At 39.1% G+C, this 24,152-nt stretch overlaps 1 protein-coding gene across 2 annotated transcripts; it reads left to right on the forward strand.

Moving 5' to 3' along the window:
* LOC139766031 (uncharacterized) lies at window positions 1-22,389 on the forward strand. 2 transcript variants are annotated; one of them, XM_071694149.1, is made up of 3 exons: window positions 1-169; window positions 7,411-7,545; window positions 17,992-22,389. In XM_071694149.1, exon 3 carries the CDS (start codon window positions 18,408-18,410, stop codon window positions 19,773-19,775), a length of 1,368 nt encoding a protein of 455 aa, XP_071550250.1. In that variant the 5' UTR covers window positions 1-169; window positions 7,411-7,545; window positions 17,992-18,407; the 3' UTR covers window positions 19,776-22,389. The 2 variants fall into 2 exon arrangements, with proteins under 2 accessions (XP_071550250.1, XP_071550249.1); XM_071694148.1 differs by lacking the exon at window positions 7,411-7,545 and having other exon boundaries at window positions 2-169.
* Window positions 22,390-24,152: the final 1,763 nt, after the last annotated feature.

Raw genomic sequence — 24,152 nt, forward strand, 5'->3', positions numbered from 1 at the left:
TTGTCAGGCAGAGTCCAGTTTGGTGGAGAAAACGACTCATATTTGTTATCGTGTCTTTGCTGTACCACAAACAACTATTTTCCTAGTTAATTAATCAATTGAATACTTCGCCTGCGTATTAAGGTGTTTTTAACAAATGGAACAAGTCATGAAGACTTTCACCTATGAGGTATAGTTGTCGTACTTGGTTGGTATTGACATGGGATAATGCAATTTCGTTTCTAGTTAACGCATTTAATTAACCTGATTTTTCTGTTTTATTTCTTTTTTATATAATCTTTGTGCAGTTTTTATTTTTACATTACCTTCCCAGTTAAACGTGCAGTTTTTGGTACCTGAAGTCTGTTAGATATGGTCCAAGGTTATATAGTAATGTATGTTTATGTATTGGGGATAGAGAAGGTTTGTTTGTTTAATGTGGTAAATTTCTTGAAGATAATCCATTTAACAAGCTTTAATGTATGAAGAATTTCTTGGTGAACTGAAGTTATGTTAAGATGATAAAATAAGAGTACAGGAGCATAATTGGTGTCATTATTTAGTATTTTTCTACCTGATGGACACCAGTATTCTACATCAATGACATTTTTAGGAATACATCAATACAATTTGCAGAGGTGATATAGGGTTAGGAAGAGTAGGTAGAATGCGTATAACTTTATCATTTTTAAGTTTTCGTATAGTAGGCAGGGCCTTAAAATATAGGTATATTGTGGTGATAAGATAGTCAAAATTTACATTAGGCAGTTTAAGTGATGAATTCGTAATACTTGCAAATAATAAACGAACTGGAGGACTGCTTATGAATGGTGTCCAAACATAAATTTCTGATGTCCTTTGTGCTTAGTGCAAAACTCTAGAAAAGTGATCTCACTTCAAATGGGTGACCATAAACAATTGTCTGGCACTTTTCTTCTTTTACAGTTTCATTTGTTTCTTATGCCAATGTGTTAAAACAAATGATATAATAAGACAAGAAAAGTTGTCTGTAGAATATAGAATTCTCTTTATTCCCTTTATTATTTTATGCATTCCAGTAAATGCTGCCATGCCTTGCAACATTTGAATCTGACTTAATAGAGTTTTGCAGAATATTATGGTTGATTTCAACTGTTTACATTAATTTATTGCTCAAATTAATAAAGCTTATGAGTCTTCTGCAGTGTAAAAAAAAAAAAAATTCTTCTCTTTACACACCTGAGTGACAAGTGGAGTACTGTATGTTATTTCTAAGAATACACAATAACATAGAGATCTTCATAAATGATGTCTTTGAAAATAAAGAGTACATATGAAATAATTTTCAAACTTTACAATACTTCACTGCACATTATCCCCATCCCTCATTGCCCTACCACTAACAAGTTAATTAATGTTAAAAGATAAATTTAAAGGGTAGTAAAGCAAAATCATAGACTTTTAATATCATTTCTTAGGGTAGCAACAAAGATTTCATGAGACATTAAAACCTACAAAAGTGGTGTTCTGTATTCTAAACTATTACCCATTATTTGGTGAAAGTTGCATTGCCGTTACCTCTGGATATCAAATGCTTTTTTTTTCTGCATTGCTTGTTTAGTGTTTAGTTCAGTGAATGTTATTAAATCGGCAGGTATTTTATCAAAATAAACCCGGTTAAGTTCTTGTACATTAGAGAAAATGTGAATTAGAATACAGGCAGTTTGCCAGGTTATCTGTACATCGCTTCCAGTTTTGAATATTGAGTGCATTTGTAAATGGATAAAGTACCACAGAGTGTTTAGATGTTTGCCAGTTTAGCTCTATATGGCTACTAGCTTTAAAGATTGATTGAGTGGTAATTTACCAGTTTAACTTGGCATTACTTATTAAGTATTTAATAATTTTGTTCAGATTTGCCATTATAGTTTTCAGCGAATACAGTGACAGTTGTGGAGCATGATTTGGAACATTATTGTTTAATAAACGTTATTAGATAAAGCAATAGTAGTTTATCAGGGAAATTGTGTGGTAACTATAATTAGATATTACATTGTAATAAATTTACAAAACTTGAAAACCTCACCTAACCTACCTAGCAACCAATATTTGTCTTTATATTGTATATTTTAGTTGAAGTTGAAATAAACCAGTCACATCCATGATTGAGAGGTGCAAAAATTGCATTAAATGTTTAGATTGGGATAAGTTTGATAGGAGAGGATATGTTGCTTTGAGCTTTATGCATTGGACATTTTTTTTTTTTTTTTTTAATCAGGTGGCTGAATAGGCTATTGGTAGTATCCCTCTTGATAAGCTAAAGTGCCTGTAAGAACTATGTTTTACCTGGAAGGTTAAGAAGTGGAAGAATTTTGGATCAAATAAGTATGAAAAGCATGAATTTTAAATAGTTTATGGAGAAACAAGTATAAGCAACATGAAGTTGATAGCTAGGGCACAAGATGTAAGAGAAAGTAACCAGGCAGTCAAATGTGAAAACTATAAAAAGTGGATCAATAAAGAATACAGAGGGATAGTTGGAGTTAACTAAAAGGCTTTGAAAGTGCCTGGTGAGAATGATAAGCATATGCACTTGTTCTTCAAAAAGTGCAGTCCTAAGGTAATGAAAATTTTCAGAATTGTTTTTGTTGTAAAAGAGCTGTGATGAATTGAAGGTCAGGTGTGAAAATTCAGAGAAATGTTTAGGAAAGTTGGAAGGCATGAAGAATAAACTACTTATGGAGAAAACTAATAATAGGAAGAGGAAATTTTTTCAATTGAAGTTGAGAAAATAGGGAATGTACCATTGTTGTTAAAGGAATTATGGAAGCTTAGGAAATGGTTGAAGATAACAGGGTTAGGTATTAAGGTAAGTGATATTTAAGTAGTCAGTCACATGATTAAGGATGTGCTGTTGATCCCTGGTGTAGACAAATGGAAACTAAGAGGTTCTGGAATCAGAACAGAACCAAAATAGGCCTAGATTGTTGGTGATAAATCTCAAAAACAGAGACCAGAAACAGAAAGTTCTCGGGAACATAAAGAAACTAAGTAACATGGTCATGGAAAGCTGTATATAAAAAACCTGGATTCAACAGGCTTTGGAAACAATGGACACTGTCCATCTATTCCAAGAAAGTTGTCAGTTTTGAAGAGGATTCAGTTTGACATTTAACACAAACTAACTGGTGACATCCTTTTCAGACTAAGTTGACAGCAACATCATCGACACTATTGCTTTCATATTAGTGTTTACCTTTGTATTTTTAGCATATAAAGTGAACAGAACTAAGCAATCATAGCCCCTAAATATAGTAATATGAAAAAGGTGTATGAATTTGAGTGTTGCACAAAACCAATAAGAATATTTTACATACATTTCATGTTATTTACAATAACATGAAATGTTCAATTGTATGTTAGTGTATTTTCTAACCATAAGATGTGGTTATTGATGTACTGTGTATAACACATCATAATAAACCATATGGAATTAACGAACACTCTTTCCCTCTAGTTTGTCAGTTAAATTGAAATCATACTGTATTTGTTTCCTGATAGAAGAAAAGCAGAAAGAAGGAAAGCTTTAAGCTGCCAAAGGAGCAGAGAGACCAGAGAGAAGAAAAGCTTTGAGCTGCCAAAGGAGCAGAGAGTAAAGGGTGAAAAAAATTGATCGTAAAAAAGGGGAAAGATAATGAAGATGGAGACAGGAAGAATATGAAGAAGCATTCCATGGACCTCTCAAGCATAAGGGATGTGCATGTGCATAGTGTAAATATGTTATATACTGGTAATAAGAAAAACTCATAAAGTACTTTGAAAATAAAGTTGGATACTTGGGATCTAGTAGTCAAAGCAGAGACATAGGAAACGCTTGTAATATAGCATGTCAGAGGCAAAAAATGGGATTATCCCTAAATTGTGCTTTAATTAAGCCAAGAAGTATGGTAAAGAAAATTCATTATTTTGACTTTTGTAAAAGGGAAACAACGTGAGATTATTATGAAAACTGAGACATGTGCTGGTTAATGCTTAGGCATTGCAGAAATTTGCCAGAATATATTTAGAATGACAGAAAAGGCAATGAATATGTCCAAAGTTTGACTAAGGCAAAGTTGACAGAGGATTTTATCATTGATGTATCGACAGACAGACAGTGTGGTGTCATATATTCCAAAAGAAGTGTTTGTTTAGTTGAAGTATGCTCTTGGAGTCTTTCCAGGTCAGGAGAAAATGAAGACACTGCACTTAGGGAAATTTTAGATATAGACAGGTGGTAATATGAGGCAACTTAATCACAGTATGATTAACTGGGGAACTCTAAATTCAGGGAAAGAGGGTGAAAGATTTTTTTCATTTTGGTTATGGACATGTTCACGACCAATATGTCAGTGAAACTACCTTGGATAAAGCATTTTAGACCAGTTATTGAGTTCATATCTCATTTTGGTTGATATCAGGATTGCTGAGCACAAGTAACCATTATATGGTAGAATTTGAGTTTTGTATTGAATGTGAAAATGGACTGGAAGCAGGTAAACTATGATTACACAAAAGCTAACCTAAATGAAATAAGGAATTTTATGGAAATTAACTGTAAATATAAATCCAAAACAACCAGGAAATGTTGATCTTATTTTAGTCAGAACACAATAGGGTAGTGGAAAACCATGTGCCTAAAACAACATGAAAGGGTGGGAACAGATATCACTTAAGGTAGAAATGAATATATTTTGAGCATGGGAAAATAAGAGTAGAGGATGGCAGAAATTCAGGTAAAATAAAAAAAAAGCAGTGAATAGAATTTGGAGAGAAAGTTACAAAACTAAATAGATGTATGATCATAAAATAGCTAATGTCAAAATTTACCCCAAAAAGCTTATTGTGTATATGCTAGTAGCAAGATGGCTGTTGACTGGAGCATTTGATCAAAGCCTGCTATATGACTGAGAGATGGCAAAATTGCTGAATAATTGTTTTGCCACCATCTTTTCTGAAGTTATTACGCAGTTTACTTAATCCTAAACTATTATTTGTTGGTGAGAAGTAGTGGAAGGTGTTACCTTATCAAGGAAGCATTGATGGGGAATATTAAGGAATTGAAACATAAAAGTTCCTCTGGATATTATACAATTTACCCAGTCATTCTTGAAGGTTTGGGAGGAGCAGTTTTGAATCCACTGAATGGGATCTCCAGATGTTCCATAAGGCTATTGTGTGGCAAATATAGAACCATTATTTAAGAAAGGTTCAAAGAACTGGCTAATATATATTTATAGACCTGTTCATTGAATTTCCACTGTGAAAAGTATGGAATCATTGATTAGGGATTCCTTATTGTGCATCTTCAGAAATATTGGCTAGTTAAGGGAAAATATAGGATCTTTCATGTGAGATCATGCCTAACAAATCTCTCATTTATATTTGGAGATAGTGATAAACTTTGTTGATGAAGGCCTTCCTGTAGATTTAATGCAATGTATCCAGACTTCTCCAAAACCTTTGATGTAGTGCAGTACCACATGTACATTTGATAAGAAAAATATAGGCTCATGGTATAGGCCACAGTGTTTTTGGTTGGATACTGTCATATTTGAAAAATTAGAAGCAGAGTGGTGATAAGAGGAAATCAAAATCAGTGGTCATAGGTACAAAGTGGTGTACCTCATGGTTTGATTTTCAGACACTTCTGTTTGTGTTATATATAAATGACAGTGGTGATGGTATTGTGGCTTAAATATTTAAATTTGTAGATGGTACCAAAATTTTATGAAAGATAACTACACATGATGATGCAAATATCATGCAACATACAATGTTCACAGGTTTGGATGATGCTCTTTGATGTGGACAATTGCAAGCAAGGTCACTTGAGGCATGGGAGTAACAGAATTACATATGTACTAGGTCGGGTGTATGTTTCAAGTGCTGACAGAGAAAAGGAATGTAGATGTTACAGTCTGTGAAACCAAAATTTCCAGTCATCACATTACTAGTAGTGTAAGAAACTAAATCAGATAGTGGGCATTATTACCAGAACATTTAAGGATAAGAATTGGTTTGATTTAAAGTGTGTCTAGAAGTTTCTTGTTCACCCACACTTAGAATGCTGTGTATAGGCATGGTGTCATTACAATCATGGAGACATGAATAACACAGAAAATCTGCAGAGGAGGCTAAGAAGACTGATAAGGCTGCTCACAGAAAAGAGTGGAGCAATATTTGGAAAAGATCAATCAGATGACATTTGACATGAGAAATCTAAGACGTGGTGTGATTGAAGTGTACAAGATTGTACATGGACTAGGAGGACTTAACCCAAATGACTTTTTTGAATACCACTCGGGACAAAGAGAGGGCATGACTGCGAGATCTACTTGCAGTGGTCAAGACTGAACATCAGAAAATAATTGAAGACTCGTATAGAATAAACTGCCCCTACAGGTGGTTTCAGCAAAAATGGTGAATAATTTTAAGGCCAATATTGGACCATTAATCAAGCACCTAGGGGAGCACCAAATTAACATTGCAGGCTCAGTGCATCAGCCATCTCATTATCAAGGTGAGTGGCCTTGGTATGCAAACATGACGGAATGACCATGCTATTAATCCCTTGCAGGATGTAAATTTAATGTTGGTACTTTTTTTGATTTTGCAAAAGAAGGAACAGATAAGGAGGCCAAGTGAGGATATTTCCTCTAAGGCTCAGTCCTCTGTTCTTAATGCTACCTCAAATACGTGGGAAATGAGGAGTATGTATGAAAAAAATATATACAATCATTAAAGCTAGTAGGTGAGTTAAGACGAGGTTTTTATAGTTTTTGTTAATATTCTGTAAGTCTATTACCTAAGGTACTTTTGCATTAATTAATCCTACAATTTCCCTTATGATAAAGGAAGAGACCAAAATTGGAATAGTGAGGAATCAGATTTGATCGATGGAACTCCTTTGTCAGCACCAGAAAAAGGTCAGGAATGTTAGGTGATGGTAATCTCAGATTGATAGTAATGTATACAGTTGCTAATAAAGTTGTGAGTGGTAAAGAGAAGGTGACAACCTCTGAGCCACACAGACCCAAGCCTCTGGAACAAAGTCCTCATACTTCAGCCTGTTTGGTCATACATGGTAAAGTGAACTAAATTTTGGTTCACCTTCTGGGTGCGACTGAAATTTGGTACTCATCCACAAAAAGTGACCAAGTAAGTAAACAAAGCCCCACTACTAGAGTTCGTTTACCTTACCTCATTGGCCATAATTGTCCTGAAAGAGCTCCAGAGAGGAGTGTAACATGACAGATTAATTTCCCCCATCTCTACAGAGAACTACAGCCTTTGGTTATTTTGTATTGGGAAGTCATGTAGCAACCTTCACACCTAAGTTGTTCACTTACATATCCAGTCATCCAAACTAGGAATAAGATGTATGATAGTTTATCTTATTTATTCTTCCAGGCAAACATGAATATACTTACACAGAGGATACATTCAAGAACCAATGGGGCTCTCACATAGAATGAGTTACAATATGGTGAGATCTGGCATATACACTAGTCACTGTAAAGCGCAGGATTACATAACACACTAAAGGTAAGACCACAAAACAAAAACAACCAATACATCACTTCAAGGAATATACCACAACAGCTCTTTCCAAAGATATGTATTTTTTTTTCATACTATTCGCCATTTCCCTCATTAGTGAGTTAGCATTAAGAACAGAGGACTGAACCTTTAAGGGAAGTCCTCACTTGGCCCCCTTCTCTGCTCCTTCTTTTGGAAAATTAAAACGAGAGGGGAGGATTTCCAGCCCCCACGCTCCCTCCCCTTTTAGTCACCGTCTACGACACAGAGGTAATACGTGGGAAGTATTCTTTCTCCCCATCCCCTGGGTAGCGTTAAGAACAGAGGATTGAGCCTTTGAGGGAATATCCTCACTTGTCCCCTTCTCTGTTCCTCTTTTGGAAAATTAAAAAAAAAATGAGGTTTCAGGAAAGGAACCTGGATGTTTTGGCTCTGAGTGAAACGAAACTTAAGGGTAAAGGGGAAGAGTTGTTTGGGAATGTTTTGGGAGTAAAGCCAGGGGTTGGTAGGACAAGAGCAAGGTAAGGAGTAGCGCTACTCCTGAAACAGGAGTGGTGGGAGTATGTGATAGAGTATAAGAAAGTAAACTCTAGACTGATATGGGTAAAACTGAAAGTGGATGGAGAGAGATGGGTGATCATGAGAGGCAAGTGTTTTGAGAGCAGCTGAGTGTGTTAGTAGTTTTGATGCACGAGACTGGGTTATAGTGATGGTTGATTTGAATGCAAAGGTGAGTAATGTGGCAGTTGAGGGAATAATTGATGTACATGGAGTGTTCAGTGTCGTAAATGGAAATGGTGAAGAGCTTGTAGATTTGTGTGCTGAAAAAGGACTGGTGATAGGGAATACCTGGTTTAAAAAGAGAGATATACATAAGTATACGTATGTAAGTAGGAGAGACGGCCTGAGACCATTATTGGATTATGTGTTAATTGATAGGCTTGCAAAAGAGAGACTTTTGGATGTTGATGTGCTGAGAGGTTCAACTGGAGGGATGTCTCATCATTATCTTGTGGATGCGAAGGTGAAGATTTGTAGAGGTTTTGAGAAAAGAAGAGAGAATGTTGGGGTGAAAAGAATGGTGAGAGTAAGTGAGCTTGGGAAGAAGACTTGTGTGAGGAAGTACCAGGAGAGACTGAGTGCAGAATGGAAAAAGGTGAGAACAAAGGATGTAAGGGGAGTGGGGGAAGAATGGGATGCATTTAGGGAAGCAGTGATTGCTTAGGCAAAAGATGCTTGTGGTATGAGAAGCATGGGAGGTGGGCAGATTAGAAAGGGTAGTGAGTGGTGGGATGAAGTAAGATTATTAGTGAAAGAGGAGAGATAGGCTTTTGGACGAGTTTTGCTGGGAAATAGTGCAAATGACTGGGAGATGTATAAAAGAAAGAGACAGGAGGTCAAGAGAAAGGTGCAAGAGGTGAAAAAGAGGGCAAATGAGAGTTGGGGTGAGAGAGTATCATTGATTTTTCGAGAGAATAAAAAGATGTTTTGGAAGGCGATAAATAAAGTGCATAAGACAAGAGAACAAAGGGGAACATCAGTGAAGGGGGCTCATGAGGAGGTGATAACAAGTAGTGTGATGTGAGAAGGAGATGGAGTGAGTATTTTGAAGGTTTGTTGAATGTGTTAGATGATAGAGTGGTAGATATAGGGTGTTTTGGACGAGGTGGTGTGCAAAGTGAGAAGGTTAGGGTAAACAGAGAAGTGGTAGTAAAAGCTTTGCGGAAGATGAAAGCCAGTAAGGCAGCAGGTTTGGATGGTATTGCAGTGGAATTTATTAAAAAAGGGGGTGACTGTGTTGTTGACTGGTTGGTAAGGATATTTACTGTATGTATGACTCATGGTGAGGTGCCTGAGGATTGACGGAATGCATGCATAGTGCCATTGTACAAAGGCAAAGGGGATAAAGGTGAGTGCTAAAATTACAGAGGTATAAATTTGTTAAGTATTCCAGGGAAATTATATGGGAGGGTATTGATTGAGAGAGTGAAGGTTTGTACAGAGTGTCAGATTGGGGAAGAACATTGTGGTTTCAGAAGTGGTAGAGGATGTATGGATCAGATGTTTGCTTTGAAGAATGTATGTGAGAAATACTTAGAAAAGCAAATGGATTTGTATGTAGCATTTATGGATCTGGAGAAGGCATATGATAGAGTTGATAGAGATGCTCTGTGGAAGGTATGAAGAATTTATGGTGTGGGAGGTAAGTTGTTAGAAGCAGTGAAAAGCTTTTATCAAGGATGTAAGGCATGTCTGTGAGTGGGAAGAGTGGAAAGTGATTGGTTCTCAGTGAATGTTGGTTTGTGGCAGGGGTGCGTGATGTCTCCATGGTTGTTTAATTTGTTTATGGATGGGGTTGTTAGGGAGGTGAATGCAAGAGTTTTGGAAAGAGGGGCAAGTATGCAGTCTATGTGGATGAGAGAGCTTGAAAGTGAGCCAGTTGTTGTTCGCTGATGATACAGTGCTGGTGGCTGATTCGGGTGAGAAACTGCAGAAGCTGGTGACTGAGTGTGGTAAAGTGTGTGAAAGAAGAAAGCTGAGAGTAAATGTGAATAAGAGCATGGTTATTAGGTACAGTAGGGTTGAGGGACAAGACAATTGGGAGGTAAGTTTGAATGGAGAAAAACTGGAGGAAGTGAAGTGTTTTAGATATCTGGGAGTGGATTTGGCAGTGGATGGAACCATGGAAGTGGAAGTGAGTCACAGGGTGGAGGAGGGGGCAAAGGTTCTGGGGGCGTATGGAAGGCAAGAACATTATCTCGGAAAACAGAAATGGGTATGTTTGAAGTAATAGTGGTTCCAAAAATGTTATATGGTTGCGAGGCGTGGGCTATAGATAGAGTTGTGCGGAGGAGGGTGGATGTGCTGGAAATGAGATGTTTGAGGACAATATGTGGTGTGAGATGGTATGATTGAGTAAGTAATAACAGGGTAAGAGTGATGTGTGGTAATAAAAAGAGTGTGGTTGAGAGAGAAGAAGAGGGTATTTTGAAATGGTGTGGTTACATGGAAAGAAAGAGTTGAGGAAAGATTGACAAAGAGGATGTATGTGTCAGAGGTGGAGGGAACAAGGAGAAGTGGGAGACCAAATTGGAGGTGGAAAGATGGGGTGAAAAACATTTTGAGCGATCGGGGCCTGAACATGCAGGAGGGTGAAAGGTGTGCAAGGAGTAAAGTTTGTTTGACGTACTGTCAATGGATTGAACCAGGGCCTGTGAAGTGTCTGGGGTAAACCATAGAAAGTTTTGTTGGGCCTGGATATGGAAAGGGAGCTGTGGTTTCAGTGCATTATACATGACAGCTATAGACTGAGTGTGAATGAATGTGGCCTTTGTTGTCTTTTCCTAGTGCTACCTCGCGCACATGGGGGGGGTGTCATTTCATTAGTGGCAGGGTGGCGACAGGAATGAATAAAGGCAGCAAGTATGAATTATATATATTTATTTATTTATTTTCCTTTGTCGCTGTCTCCCGCGTTAGCGAGGTAGCGCAAGGAAACAGACGAAAGAATGGCCCAACCCACCCACATACACATGTATATACATACACGTCCACACACGAAAATATACATACCTATACATCTCAATGTATACATATATATACACACAAACATATACATATATACACATGTACATAATTCATACTGTCTGCCCTTGTTCCCATCGCCACCTTGCCACACATGGAATAACAACCCCCTCCCCCCTCAATGTGCGAGGTAGCGCTAGGAAAAGACAACAAAGGCCCCATTCGCTCACACTCAGTCTCTAGCTGTCATGTAATAATGCACCGAAACCACAGCTCCCTTTCCACATCGAGGCACCACAGAACTTTCCATGGTTTACCCCAGACGCTTCACATGCCCTAGTTCAATCCATTGACAGCACGTTGACCCGGTATACCACATCGTTCCAATTCACTCTATTCCTTGAACGCCTTTCACCCTCCTGCATGTTCAAGCCCCGAACACTCAAAATCTTTTTCACTCCATCTTTCCACCTCCAATTTGGTCTCCCACTTCTCCTCGTTCCCTCCACCTCTGACACATATATCCTCTTTATCAATCTTTCCTCACTCATTTCTCCATGTGACCAAACCATTTCAAAACACCCTCTTCTGTTCTTTCAACCACACTCTTTTTATTTCCACACATCTCTCTTACCCTTACATTACTTACTCAATCAAACCACCTCACACCACATATTGTCCTCAAACATCTCATTTCCAGCACATCCACCCTCCTGCGCACAACTCTATCCATAGCTCACGCCTCGCAACCATCCAACATTGTTGAAACCACTATTCCTTCAAACATACCCATTTTTGCTTTCCGAAATAATGTTCTCGACTTCCAAACATTCTTCAAGGCTCCCAGGATTTTCGCCCCCTCCCCCACCCTATGATTCACTTCCGCTTCCATGCTTCCATCCGCTGCCAGATCCACTCCCAGATATCTAAAACACTTTACTTCCTCCAGTTTTTCTCCATTCAAACTTACCTCCCAGTTGACTTGACCCTCAACCCTACTGTACCTAATAACCTTGCTCTTATTCACATTTACTCTCAACTTTCTTCTTTCACACACTTTACCAAACTCAGTCACCAGCTTCTACAGTTTCTCACACGAATCAGCCACCAGCTCTGTATCATCAGTGAACAACAACTGACTCACTTCCCAAGCTCTCTCATCCACAACAGACTGCATACTTGCCCCTCTTTCCAAAACTCTTGCATTCACCTCAACAACCCCATCCATAAACAAATCAAACAACCATGGAGACATCACACACCCCTGCCGCAAACCTACATTCACTGAGAGCCAATCACTTTCCTCTCTTCCTACACGTACACATGCCTTACATCCTTGATAAAAACTTTTCACTGCTTCTAACAACTTGCCTCCCACACCATATATTCTTAATACCTTCCACAGAGCATCTCTATCAATTCTATCATATGTGTATGTATATATGTATATACATTGAAACATGACAGCTAGAGACTGAATTTGAACGAATGGGGCCTTTGTTGTCTTTTCCTAGCGCTACCTCGCACACATGAGGGGGGGGAGGGGGATGTTATTCCATGTGTAGCAAGGTGGCGATGGGAATAATTAAAGGCAGACAGTATAAATTATGTACATGTGTATATATGTATATGTCTGTGTGTGTATATATATGTGTACATTGAGATGTATAGGTATGTATATTTGCGTGTGTGGACATGTATGTATATACATGAGTATGGGGGTGGGTTGGGCCATTTCTTTCATCTGTTTCCTTGCGCTACCTCGCAAACGCGGGAGACAGCGACAAAGCAAAATAAAAATTAATAAAAATATATTGAAATGTATAGTTGTGTATATGTGCGTGTGTGGATGTGTATGTATATACATGTGTATGTGGGTGGGTTGGGCCATTCTTTCGTCTATTTCTTTGTGCTGCCTTGCTGACGCGGGAGACAATGACAAAGTATAATAATGATAATATAAGATATTATGTAGCATTTATGGATCTGGAGAAGGCATATGATAGAGTTGATAGAGATGCTCTGTGGAAGGTATTAAGAATGTATGGTGTGGGAGGCAAGTTGTTAGAAGCAGTGAAAAGTTTTTATCGAGGATGTAAAGCATGTGTACGAGTAGGAAGAGAGGAAAGTGATTGGTTCTCTGTGAATGTTGGTTTGTGACAGGGGTGTGTGATGTCTCCATGGTTGTTTAATTTGTTTATGGATGGGGTTGTTAGGGAGGTGAATGCAAGAGTTTTGGAAAGAGGGGCATGTATGCAGTCTATTGTGGATGAGAGAGCTTGGGAAGTGAGGCAGTTGTTGTTCACTGATGATACAGTGCTGGTGGCTGATTCGGGTGAGAAACTGCAGAAACTGGTGACTGAGTTTGGTAAAGTGTGTGAAAGAAGAAAGCTGACAGTAAATGTGAATAAGAGCAAGGTTATTAGGTACAGTAGGGTTGAGGGACAAGTCAATTGGGAGGTAAGTTTGAATGGAGAAAAACTGGAGGAAGTAAAGTGTTTTAGATATCTGGGAGTGGATTTGGCAGGGGATGGAACCATGGAAACGGAAGTGAATCATATGGTTGGGGAGGTGGGGAAGTTCTGGGAGCGTTGAAAAAAAGTGTGGAAGTCGAGAATGTTATCTTGGAAAGCAAAAATGGGTATGTTTGAAGGAATAGTAATTCCAACAATGTTGTGTGGTTGCGAGGCGTGAGCTATAGATAGAGTTGTGCGCAGGAGGGTGGATGTGCTGGAAATGAGATGTTTGAGGACAATATGTGGTGTGAGGTGGTTTGATTAAGTAATGAAAGGGTAAGAGAGATGTGTGGTAATAAAAAGAGTGTGGTTGAGAGAGGTGTTTGGACAATCTTTGCAGGGAAGTAGTGTAAATGACTGGGAGATGCATAAAAGAATGGGGCAGGAGGTTAAGAGAAAGGTGCAAGAGGTGAAAAAGAGGGCAAATGAGAGTTGGCGTGAAAAATTATTATTAAATTTTAGGGAGAAAAAGATGTTTTGGAAGGAGGTAAATAAAGTGCATAAGACAAGAGAACAAATGGGAACATTGGTGAAGGGGGCAGATGGGGAGGTAATAACAAGTAGTGGTGAAGTGAGAAGGAGATGGAGTGAGTATTTTCAAGGTTTGTTGAATATGTTCGATGATAGAGTGGCAGATACAGGGTGTTTTGGTCGAGGTGGTGTGCGAAGTGAGAGGGTCAGGGAGAATGGTTTGGTAAACAGAGAAGAGGTAGTGAAAGCTTTGCAGAAGACGAAAGCTGGCAAGGCAGCGGGTTCGGATGGTCTTGCAGTGGAATTTATAAAAAAAAAAAAAAAGGGGGTGACTGCATTGTTGATTGGTTGGTAAGGATATTTAGTGTATGTTTGGTTCATGGTGAAGTGCCTGAGGATTGGCAGAATGCATGCATAGTGCCACTGTACTGAATGCCAAAGGGGATGAAAGTGAGTGTTCAAATTACAGAGGTATATATTTGTTGAGTATTCCTTGGAAATTATATGGGAGGGTATTGATTGAGAGGGTAAAGGCACAAGGAAACAGACGAAAGAATGGCCCAACCCACCCACATACACATGTATATACATACATGTCCACACATGCATTTATCCATACCTATACATTTCAACGTATACATATATATACATACACAGACATATACGTATATACTCATGTACGTAATTCATACTTGCTGCCTATATTCATTCCCATCGCCACCCGTGCCACACATGAAATGACACCCCCCTCCCCCCGCACGTGTGCAAGGTAGCGCTAGGAAAAGATAACAAAGGCCATATTCATTCACACTTAGTCTCTACCTGTCATGTATAATGCACCGAAACCACAGCTCCCTTTCCACATCCAGGTCCCACAAAACTTTTCATGGTTTACCCCCAAATGCTTCACATCCCTTGGTTCAATCCATTGACAGCACATTGACCCCAGTATACCACATCATTCCAATTCACTTTATTGCTTGCATGCCTTTTACCCTCCTGCATGTTCAGACCCCGATCGCTCAAAATCTTTTTCACTCCATCCTTCCACCTCCAGTTTGGTCTCCCACTTCTTGTTCCCTCCACCTCTGACACATATATCCTCTTTGTCAATATTTCCTCACTCATTCTCTCCATGTGACCAAACCATTTCAATACACCCTCTTCTGCTCTCAACTACACTCTTTTTATTACCACACATCTCTCTTACCCTTAAATTACATAGTCAATCAAGCCACTTCACTCCACATCTTGTCCTCAAACATCTCATTTCCAACACATCCACCCTCCTCCGCACAACCCTATCTATAGCCCATGTCTCATAACCATATAACATCGTTGGAACAACTATTTCTTCAAACATACCCATTTTTGTTTTCCAAGATAATGTTCTTGCCTTCCACACATTCTTCAGTGCTCCCAGAACTTTTGCCCCCTTCCCCACTCTGTGACTCACTTCTGCTTCCCAGGTTCCATCCGATGCCAAATATCTAAAACACTTCACTTCCTCCAGTTTTTCCCCAGTTGACTTGTCCCTCAGCCCTACTGTACCTAATAACCTTGCTCTGATTCACATTTACTCTCAGCTTTCTTCTTCTTTCACACACTTTATCAAACTCAGTCACCTGTAGAGAGGTGAATGCAAGAGTTTTGGACAGTGGGGCAAGTAAGCAGTCTGTTGTGGATGAGAGGGCTTGGGAAGTGAGTCAGTTATTGTTTGCTGATGATACAGCTCTGGTGGCTGATTCGGGTGAGAAGCTGCAGAAGTTGGTGACTGAGTTTGATAAAGTGTGTGAAAGAAGAAAGTTGAGAGTAAATGTGAATAAGAGCAAGGTTATTAGGTTCAGTATGGTTGAGGGACGAGTTAATTGGGAGGTAAGTTTGAATGGAGAAAAACTAGAGGAAGTGAAGTGTTTTAGATGTCTGGGAATGGATTTAGCAGTTGATGGAACCATGGAAGCAGAAGTGAGTCACAGTGTAGGGGAGGGACAAAGGTTCTAGGAGTGTTGAAGAATGTGTGGAAGGTGAGAACGTTATGTTGGAGAGCAAAAATGGGTATGTTTGAAGGAGTAGTGGTTCCAACAATGTTATATGGGTGCGAGGCATGGGTAATAGATAGGGTTGTGCAGAGGAGGGTGGATGTGTTGGAAATGAGATGTTTGAGGACAATATGTGATGTGAGGTGGTTTGATTGAGTAAGTAATGAGAGGGTAAGAGAGATGTATGGTATTAAAAAGAGTGTGGTTGGGAGAGCAGAAGAGGGTGTGTTTAAATGGTTTGGTCGCATGGAGAGAATGAGTGAGGAAAGATTGACAAGGAGGATATATGTGTCAGAGGTGGAGGGAACGAGGAGAAGTGGGAGACCAAATTGGAGGTGGAAGGATGGAGTGAAAAAGATTTTGAGTGATCAGGGCCTGAACATACAGGAGGGTGAAAGGCATGCAAGGAATAAAGTGAATTGGAAGATTGTGGTATACCGGGGTGGATGTGCTGTCAATGGATTTAACCAGGGCATGTGAAGCATCTGGGGTAAACCATGGAAAGTTTGTGAGGCCTGGATGTGGAAATGGAGCTGTCGCATTACACATGACAGCTAGAGATTGAGTGTGAACGAATGTGACCTTTGTTGTCTTTTCCTAGCATTACCTCACATTTGCACGGGGGAAGGGGGATGCCATTTCATGTGTGGTGGGGTGGCAACGGAATGATGAAGGTAGCAGTTATGTATATATACATGTGTATATATGTATGTATCTTTGTATGTATATGTATGTATACATTGAAATGTAAAGGTATGTATATGTGCGTGTCTGAGGGTTTATGTATATACATGTGTGTGTGGGTAAGGGCCATTCTTTCATATACATCAGACTGAGCCAGGTACCCATTTTATCAACCATCCCCTAGGAGTGGATGAACAGCTGGGTTGACTATGGACTGACTGTTGCTACCAGGATTCGACCCTAAGTGCTTGACCGGGACGGCCTGTGAGTGCTTTACAGTCAGAAATGCTAACAGCTACATTTCCTGTCATATTGATTTATATTAGGGCTCCATAAGTACAACTTGCTTCTCAGGTCACCAGACTTAAGAACTACATCTGTCTGTACCTGAGTGCACTTGGTACTTTTGTTTGGTTTTTTTTTTTTTTTTTTTAACCAGATCTGGACTAATGCCATTTGGTATTTCAAATTTTTGTTCCTGGATCTGAACTATTGCCTTGTAGCATTTTTCCATGTTTACTGTTCCTGCATTCAGAAGATGATAAATGGGGTTTTTATGGTCTCTGATGTGCTTGGAAAAAGAGTTGAGGGTATATTGTAAGGAGTGACATAGACTGAGGATCCACATGCTTTGTGTTAGGAAATGTTATTAAGGTAAAAATGTTTTTTAATGGAATGTGTTGTAACATATTTGATTATAGATAGCAACTGAAATCAATGGATATGATGAAATTGCCTCAACTTTGATTTTTTCAAAATGAAGAAGTGGATTTATATGTGGATACAATTGAGAACTAGAGACACCATCATTCATGAGTGAATGCAGTATGCATCCCACCACACTTTCACTCACTATGTTCACTATTGAGGGAGACTCTTGATGCCACAAGCCTGTCTCCTGGTCCTTACTGGCCAAGTTAAAGGCCAAATTCACTGTACCTTCAGCACCTCAAGCTTTTGACCTGACCCATAATGGCCAGGGTCAGGTCAAAGGCCAGGATTAAAGTGGTAATTGCTAGAAGAATCAAAAGATGAAACTTGAGGAAAAACAAGATACTCCCACTAACAGAATGACATATAATACCTTCATGATCAGTCATATGCAACATACAATGTAGAATAGACCTCATTCATAGATAGATAAAATGATTGTACCAAATGAAATATATTATTTTTCTCTTATTGGGATGATTGTCAGGATTTATTTCTTTTTTCAGGTTTATCATGCAGTTCACTTGAAGATAGAAGTTGAGGTCTGCACTTTGTTATTCAGAGAAAGAAGAAATCCCTAAAAAATGATTATTTTGGTTTGATATTTATACTGAATTGGACAAACTAGGACTCTGTAAAAGGAGATGAAAAGGAGAATCATTTCGAAGACCATACTGACTTCCTGGGTACACAATTTTTTATCAATGTGGAAAGCTTCAATTAAAAAGAATATCTGGTTAAACATGAATTGCCTTTTAATGTCTAGATATTGGTTGTATATAACTTATGGATAGAAATTTTTGATCAGATAACCTTTATCAGTTAGAAGTATTTTGATAGATAGATCAGGTGATTAAGTTGGTTCTTGAATAATTGCAAATGTGTAAAAGTGTTCAGTAGCAAAGTTGACCCCATCGTACACATGGTGAGACACACAGAAAATAACCCAGCTGAGGAAAGGATGGCAAATAAACCAAAAATGGTTAATTGCAATGAATGTAATGAGGTGTTTAGCAAGAGGATAGAACTGATACAGCATAAAAGGGAAGAGCACAATATGAGATGGAAAAGTGTGTGTCCAGTATGTAAAAAATCTTTTGAAACTGAAAAAAGGCTGAGGATGCACTCACTTTTTCATAATGTTGGTGGGGAATATGAGTGTTTCTACTGTCACAAACAATTTAATAAAGCTTGGAAAATGAAGATTCACTTAGTCAATCATAGTGGCCGCCCACCATACATTTGTCAGTATTGTGGTGATGATTTTTTGTATCCTGGAAAAATTGTGAGTCACTTAAAGCGAATACATGATGTATGGTTTGCCTGTAAGCATTGTGGAGAGGCCTGTCCTGTTAATCGTCCTTTTGATAGTCATAAGTGCAAAATATATGGATGTAAGGATTGTTTAATGTCATTTGCAAGCCGTAGTGAGCTGGCCCTGCACGTAGAAAAACATAACAATGATGCCAAGCATCTGGTGACTGAGGAGCCTGTAGTATCAAGTACTCCCCCACTTGTAGATGAATCCAATGTAGAGGGTATGGAAAATATGCAAGGTGTCAGAAATGAAAAGGTTGTGAGATTTGTCAATTTTGGGAAGCTTCAGCGCCCTACAAAAGTTGCACAAAATGGTACCTGTGATACAACTGAACTTCCTGAATCAAATGCAAGTGAATTAAACACTGAAAGTGATGTAGCACAAGATCCTATAACAGACCAGAATATGCCTGATAGTCCATTGTTGAAATGTGAAGGTGATAATGGGAATGTGGGTGAAACTAGAAATGTGACTGTTATAAATGAGTTCAAATCTCAGTCAAGAGAAAGTCCATTCCCAGTGGCTACATTTGTTATAAATAGTGGTGAGGTTGATTTGTCATCTTTTTCATCAGTTTTATCAAAATCACCCAGTGATAGCTCCTGGGGTGCCTTCAAAGTACCAGAAGCAAGTATAACAACTTGGAAAAGATATGAAAACCCCATTAAAAAATCATTACGTAAAAAGCAAGAGGAAATAGAAAAGGCAGCTAAGAAAAAGGAAGAACTAAAGACCAGATTACAGTTGTCTGTTGATACAGATGCTAAACTTACACAGCGAAATCAGATCTCTTTTGAATCATGGTTGACAAGTGATTCTTATTCAAGTACAAACCATGATTTTGTTTTTGGTTTTGAGGCTAGTGTAACTGTAAGTGATCATCCAAAAGAATCCCAGTATCATTATTTTAATAAAAAGATCCCCCAAAAAGAAAAGGGTGATATGACTTTTGAAGATCTTTGTCAATTTTAATAGGATTATGGTTATATCCTTGAAATTTCTTTGTTATACTGTAGTTGATACAACTTGAAGTGATTTATGTTACATGCAACATAAATCATATAGGTGATGTGCATATATATATATATACATACTGTTGCAAAGTTTAAATGATTAATTCCTGTGAGGGCATTGTTAGGATTTTAGTTTAAAGTTGAATATAATAAGTAAGCAAAGCACAAAATTTTAATGTCAGTAAAAAGTTGCAGATATCACAATCTATTTTTCAGGAACCATCAAAAATTTGAAGAAAATTGCTGATTGGATGGATGTAGTATGTGCTTGTGTATGTGTGTGTTTTTGTATTTGCCCTTTTTTTTTTTCTTTTTTTTTTTTTTTTGTAAATAGTTGTGTGGTTACTCATACTGGTATGTGCTTATGGGAGATAGATACATACTCTTGGGGTCCCATCTCAACCTTGCATTTATGTCATATAGACTTACGAATATACATTTTGTTTGCAATGACTTTATTTATGAAGCTCAACATATCCATCACTCAGTTTGTGAGCAAGTGCATCCTTACATCATCCTAGTGCTTTGCATACATATCTTCTCATATTTTCTTGTTATTGAGCCCCATTTCTCTTCAGAGAACACTCCTTTGTGAACGTCATAATAGCCCCCTAAGAATTTTTTTTTTCTTTCCTGATGCTTCATACATTAGTATGGGCTGATATATTTTTCCTTTCCTCATAAGTCATTCATCTCAATTGTATTATTTTCAGTTAATTCCTGTAGGCCTTCTTGAGCAGCTTTTTGACCATTTGATTGAGATGAAATTGATAAGCCTAATCTAGCTTTGGTTAACTCGTTGGTGCTACGGACATCAATCTTCAGTTACATGGCAGGGTGCTGTTAGTCATCACATGTAATTTTTTGCCATTAGTTGAAATGTGTGTGCAGTATAGGATTTGTTAGTTGACCATACAGGACAACCAGCAAAAAGGGTGAGTCTCTGGAACTGCCTGGATACATTATCTTCTCCAGGGACTATGTATGCATGCATGGGATATAATGAATTGGAGTGATGTGGGATATGGGGGGTGATGTGCTGTTTAGGGACTGAGGCAGGGTATGTGAAGTGGTTGGGGGAAATCACAAAAAGGTGTGTTGGGCTTGACTACAGATAGGGGGTTCTGGTTTGGATGTATTATCTTTGACAGCTTGAGGGTGAATGTGAGTAAATGAGGCCATTCTTCATCATTTATAGTGCTACCTAGCTGCACAGGAGATGGAGAACAAATATATATATATATATATATATATATATATATATATATATATATATATATATATATATATATATATTGGGAATGTTGTGGGAGTAAAGTCAGGGGTTAGTGAGAGGACAAGAGCAAGGGAAGGAGTAGCAGTACTCCTGAAACAGGAGTTGTGGGAGTATGTGATAGAATGTAAGAAAGTAAATATGGGTAAAACTGAAAGTTGATGGAGAGAGGTGGGTGATTGATTATTGGTGCATAGGCACTTGGGCATGAGAAGAAAGGTCATGAGAGGCAAGTGTTTTGGGAGCAGCTGAATGAGTGTGTTAGTGGTTTTGATGCACGCGACCGGGTTATAGTGATGGGTGATTTGAATGCAAAGGTGAGTAATGTGGCAGTTCAGGGAATAATTGGTATACATGGGGTGTTCAGTGTTGTAAATGGAAATGGTGAAGAGCTTGTAGATTTATGTGCTGAAAAAGGACTGGTGATTGGGAATACCTGGTTTAAAAAGCGAGATTTACATAAGTATACGTATGTAAGTAGGAGAGATGGCCAGAGAGCGTTATTGGATTACGTGTTAATTGACAGGCGCGCGAAAGAGAGACTTTTGGATGTAAATGTGCTGAGAGGTGCAACTGGAGGGATGTCTGATCATTATCTTGTGGAGGCTAAGGTGAAGATTTGTATGGGTTTTCAGAAAAGAAGAGTGAATGTTGGGGTGAAGAGGGTGGTGAGAGTAAGTGAGCTTGGGAAGGAGACGTGAGTGAGGAAGTACCAGGAGAGACTGAGTACAGAATGGAAAAAGGTGAGAACAATGGAAGTAAGGGGAGTGGGGGAGGAATGGGATGTATTTAGGGAATCAGTGATGGATTGCGCAAAAGATGCTTGTGGCATGAGAAGCATGGGAGGTGGGTTGATTAGAAAGGGTAGTGAGTGGTGGGATGAAGAAGTAAGATTATTAGTGAAAGAGAAGAGAGAGGCATTTGGACAATTTTTGCAGGGAAAAAATACAATTGAGTGGGAGATGTATAAAAGAAAGAGACAGGAGGTCAAGAGAAAGGTGCAAGAGGTGAAAAAGAGGGCAAATGAGAGTTGGGGTGAGAGAGTATCATTAAATTTTAGGGAGAATAAAATGATGTTCTGGAAGGAGGTAAATAAAGTGCGTAAGACAAGGGAGCAAATGGGAACTTCAGTGAAGGGCGCAAATGGGGAGGTGATAACAAGTAGTGGTGATGTGAGAAGGAGATGGAGTGAGTATTTTAAAGGTTTGTTGAATGTGTTTGATGACAAAGTGGCAGATATAGGGTGTCTTGGTCGAGGTGGTGTGCAAAGTGAGAGGGTTAGGGAAAATGATTTGGTAAACAGAGAAGAGGTAGTAAAAGCTTTGCGGAAGATGAAAGCCGGCAAGGCAGCAGGTTTGGATGGTATTGCAGTGGAATTTATAAAAAAAGGGGGTGACTGTATTGTTGACTGGTTGGTAAGGTTATTTAATGTATGTATGACTCATGGTGAGGTGCCTGAGGATTGGCAGAATGCGTGCATAGTGCCATTGTACAAAGGCAAAGGGGATAAGAGTGAGTGCTCAAATTACAGAAGTATAAGTTTGTTGAGTATTCCTGGTAAATTATATGGGAGAGTATTGATTGAGAGGGTGAAGGCATGTACAGAGCATCAGATTGGGGAAGAGCAGTGTGGTTTCAGAAGTGGTAGAGGATGTGTGGATCAGGTGTTTGCTTTGAAGAATGTATGTGAGAAATACTTAGAAAAGCATATGGATTTTATGTAGCATTTATGGATCTGGAGAAGGCATATGATAGAGTTGATAGAGATGCTCTGTGGAAGGTATTAAGAATATATGGTGTGGGAGGCAAGTTTTTAGAAGCAGTGAAAAGTTTTTATCGAGGATGTAAGGCATGTGTACGTGTAGGAAGAGAGGAAAGTGATTGGTTCTCAGTGAATGTAGGTTTGCGGCAGGGGTGTATGATGTCTCCATGGTTGTTTAATTTGTTTATGGATGGGGTTGTTAGGGAGGTGAATGCAAGAGTTTTGGAAAGAGGGGCAAGTATGAAGTCTGTTGTGGATGAGAGAGCTTGGGAAGTGAGTCAGTTGTTGTTCGCTGATGATACAGCGCTGGTGGCTGATTCATGTGAGAAACTGCAGAAGCTGGTGACTGAGTTTTGTAAAGTGTGTGAAAGAAGAAAGTTAAGAGTAAATGTGAATAAGAGCAAGGTTATTAGGTACAGTAGGGTTAAGGGTCAAGTCAATTGGGAGGTGAGTTTGAATGGAGAAAAACTGGAGGAAGTAAAGTGTTTTAGATATCTGGGAGTGGATCTGGCAGCGGATGGAACCATGGAAGCGGAAGTGAATCATAGGGTGGGGGAAGGGGCGAAAATCCTGGAAGCATTGAAGAATGTGTGGAAGTCGAGAACATTATCTCGGAAAGCAAAAATGGGTATGTTTGAAGGAATAGTGGTTCCAACAATGTTGTATGGTTGCGAGGCGTGGGCTATGGATAGAGTTGTGCGCAGGAGGATGGATGTGCTGGAAATGAGATGTTTGAGGACAATGTTTGGTGTGAGGTGGTTTGATCGAGTAAGTATTGTAAGGGTAAGAGAGATGTGTGGAAATAAAAAGAGCGTGGTTGAGAGAGCAGAAGAGGGTGTTTTGAAATGGTTTGGGCACATAGGAAGAATGAGTGAGGAAAGATTGACCAAGAGGATATGTGTCGGAGGTGGAGGGAACGAGGAGAAGTTGGAGACCAAATTGGAGGCGGAAAGATGGAGTGAAAAAGATTTTGAGTGATTGGGGCCTGAACATGCAGGAGGGTGAAAGGCGGGCAAGGAATAGAGTGAATTGGATCGATGTGGTATACCAGGGTCGACGTGCTGTCAGTGGATTGAATCAGGGCATGTGGAGTGTCTGGGGTAGACCATGGAAAGTTGTGTGGGGCCTGGATGTGGAAAGGGAGCTGTGATTTCAGGCATTATTGCATGACAGCTGGAGACTGAGTGTGAACGAATGGGGCCTTTGTTATCTTTTCCTAGCTCTACCTCGCACACATGAGGGGGTAGGGGGATGGTATTCCATGTGTGGCGAGGTGGCGATGGGAATGAATAAAGGCAGAC

The sequence above is a fragment of the Panulirus ornatus genome, chromosome 56 (genome assembly GCF_036320965.1).
Source record: "Panulirus ornatus isolate Po-2019 chromosome 56, ASM3632096v1, whole genome shotgun sequence".
NCBI classification, from domain to species: Eukaryota; Metazoa; Arthropoda; class Malacostraca; order Decapoda; family Palinuridae; genus Panulirus; species Panulirus ornatus.

Coding starts and splice junctions, on each gene's coding strand:
- LOC139766031 (XM_071694149.1), top strand. CDS start 18,408: ATGGTGAGACACACAGAAAATAACCCAGCTGAGGAAAGGATGGCAAAT.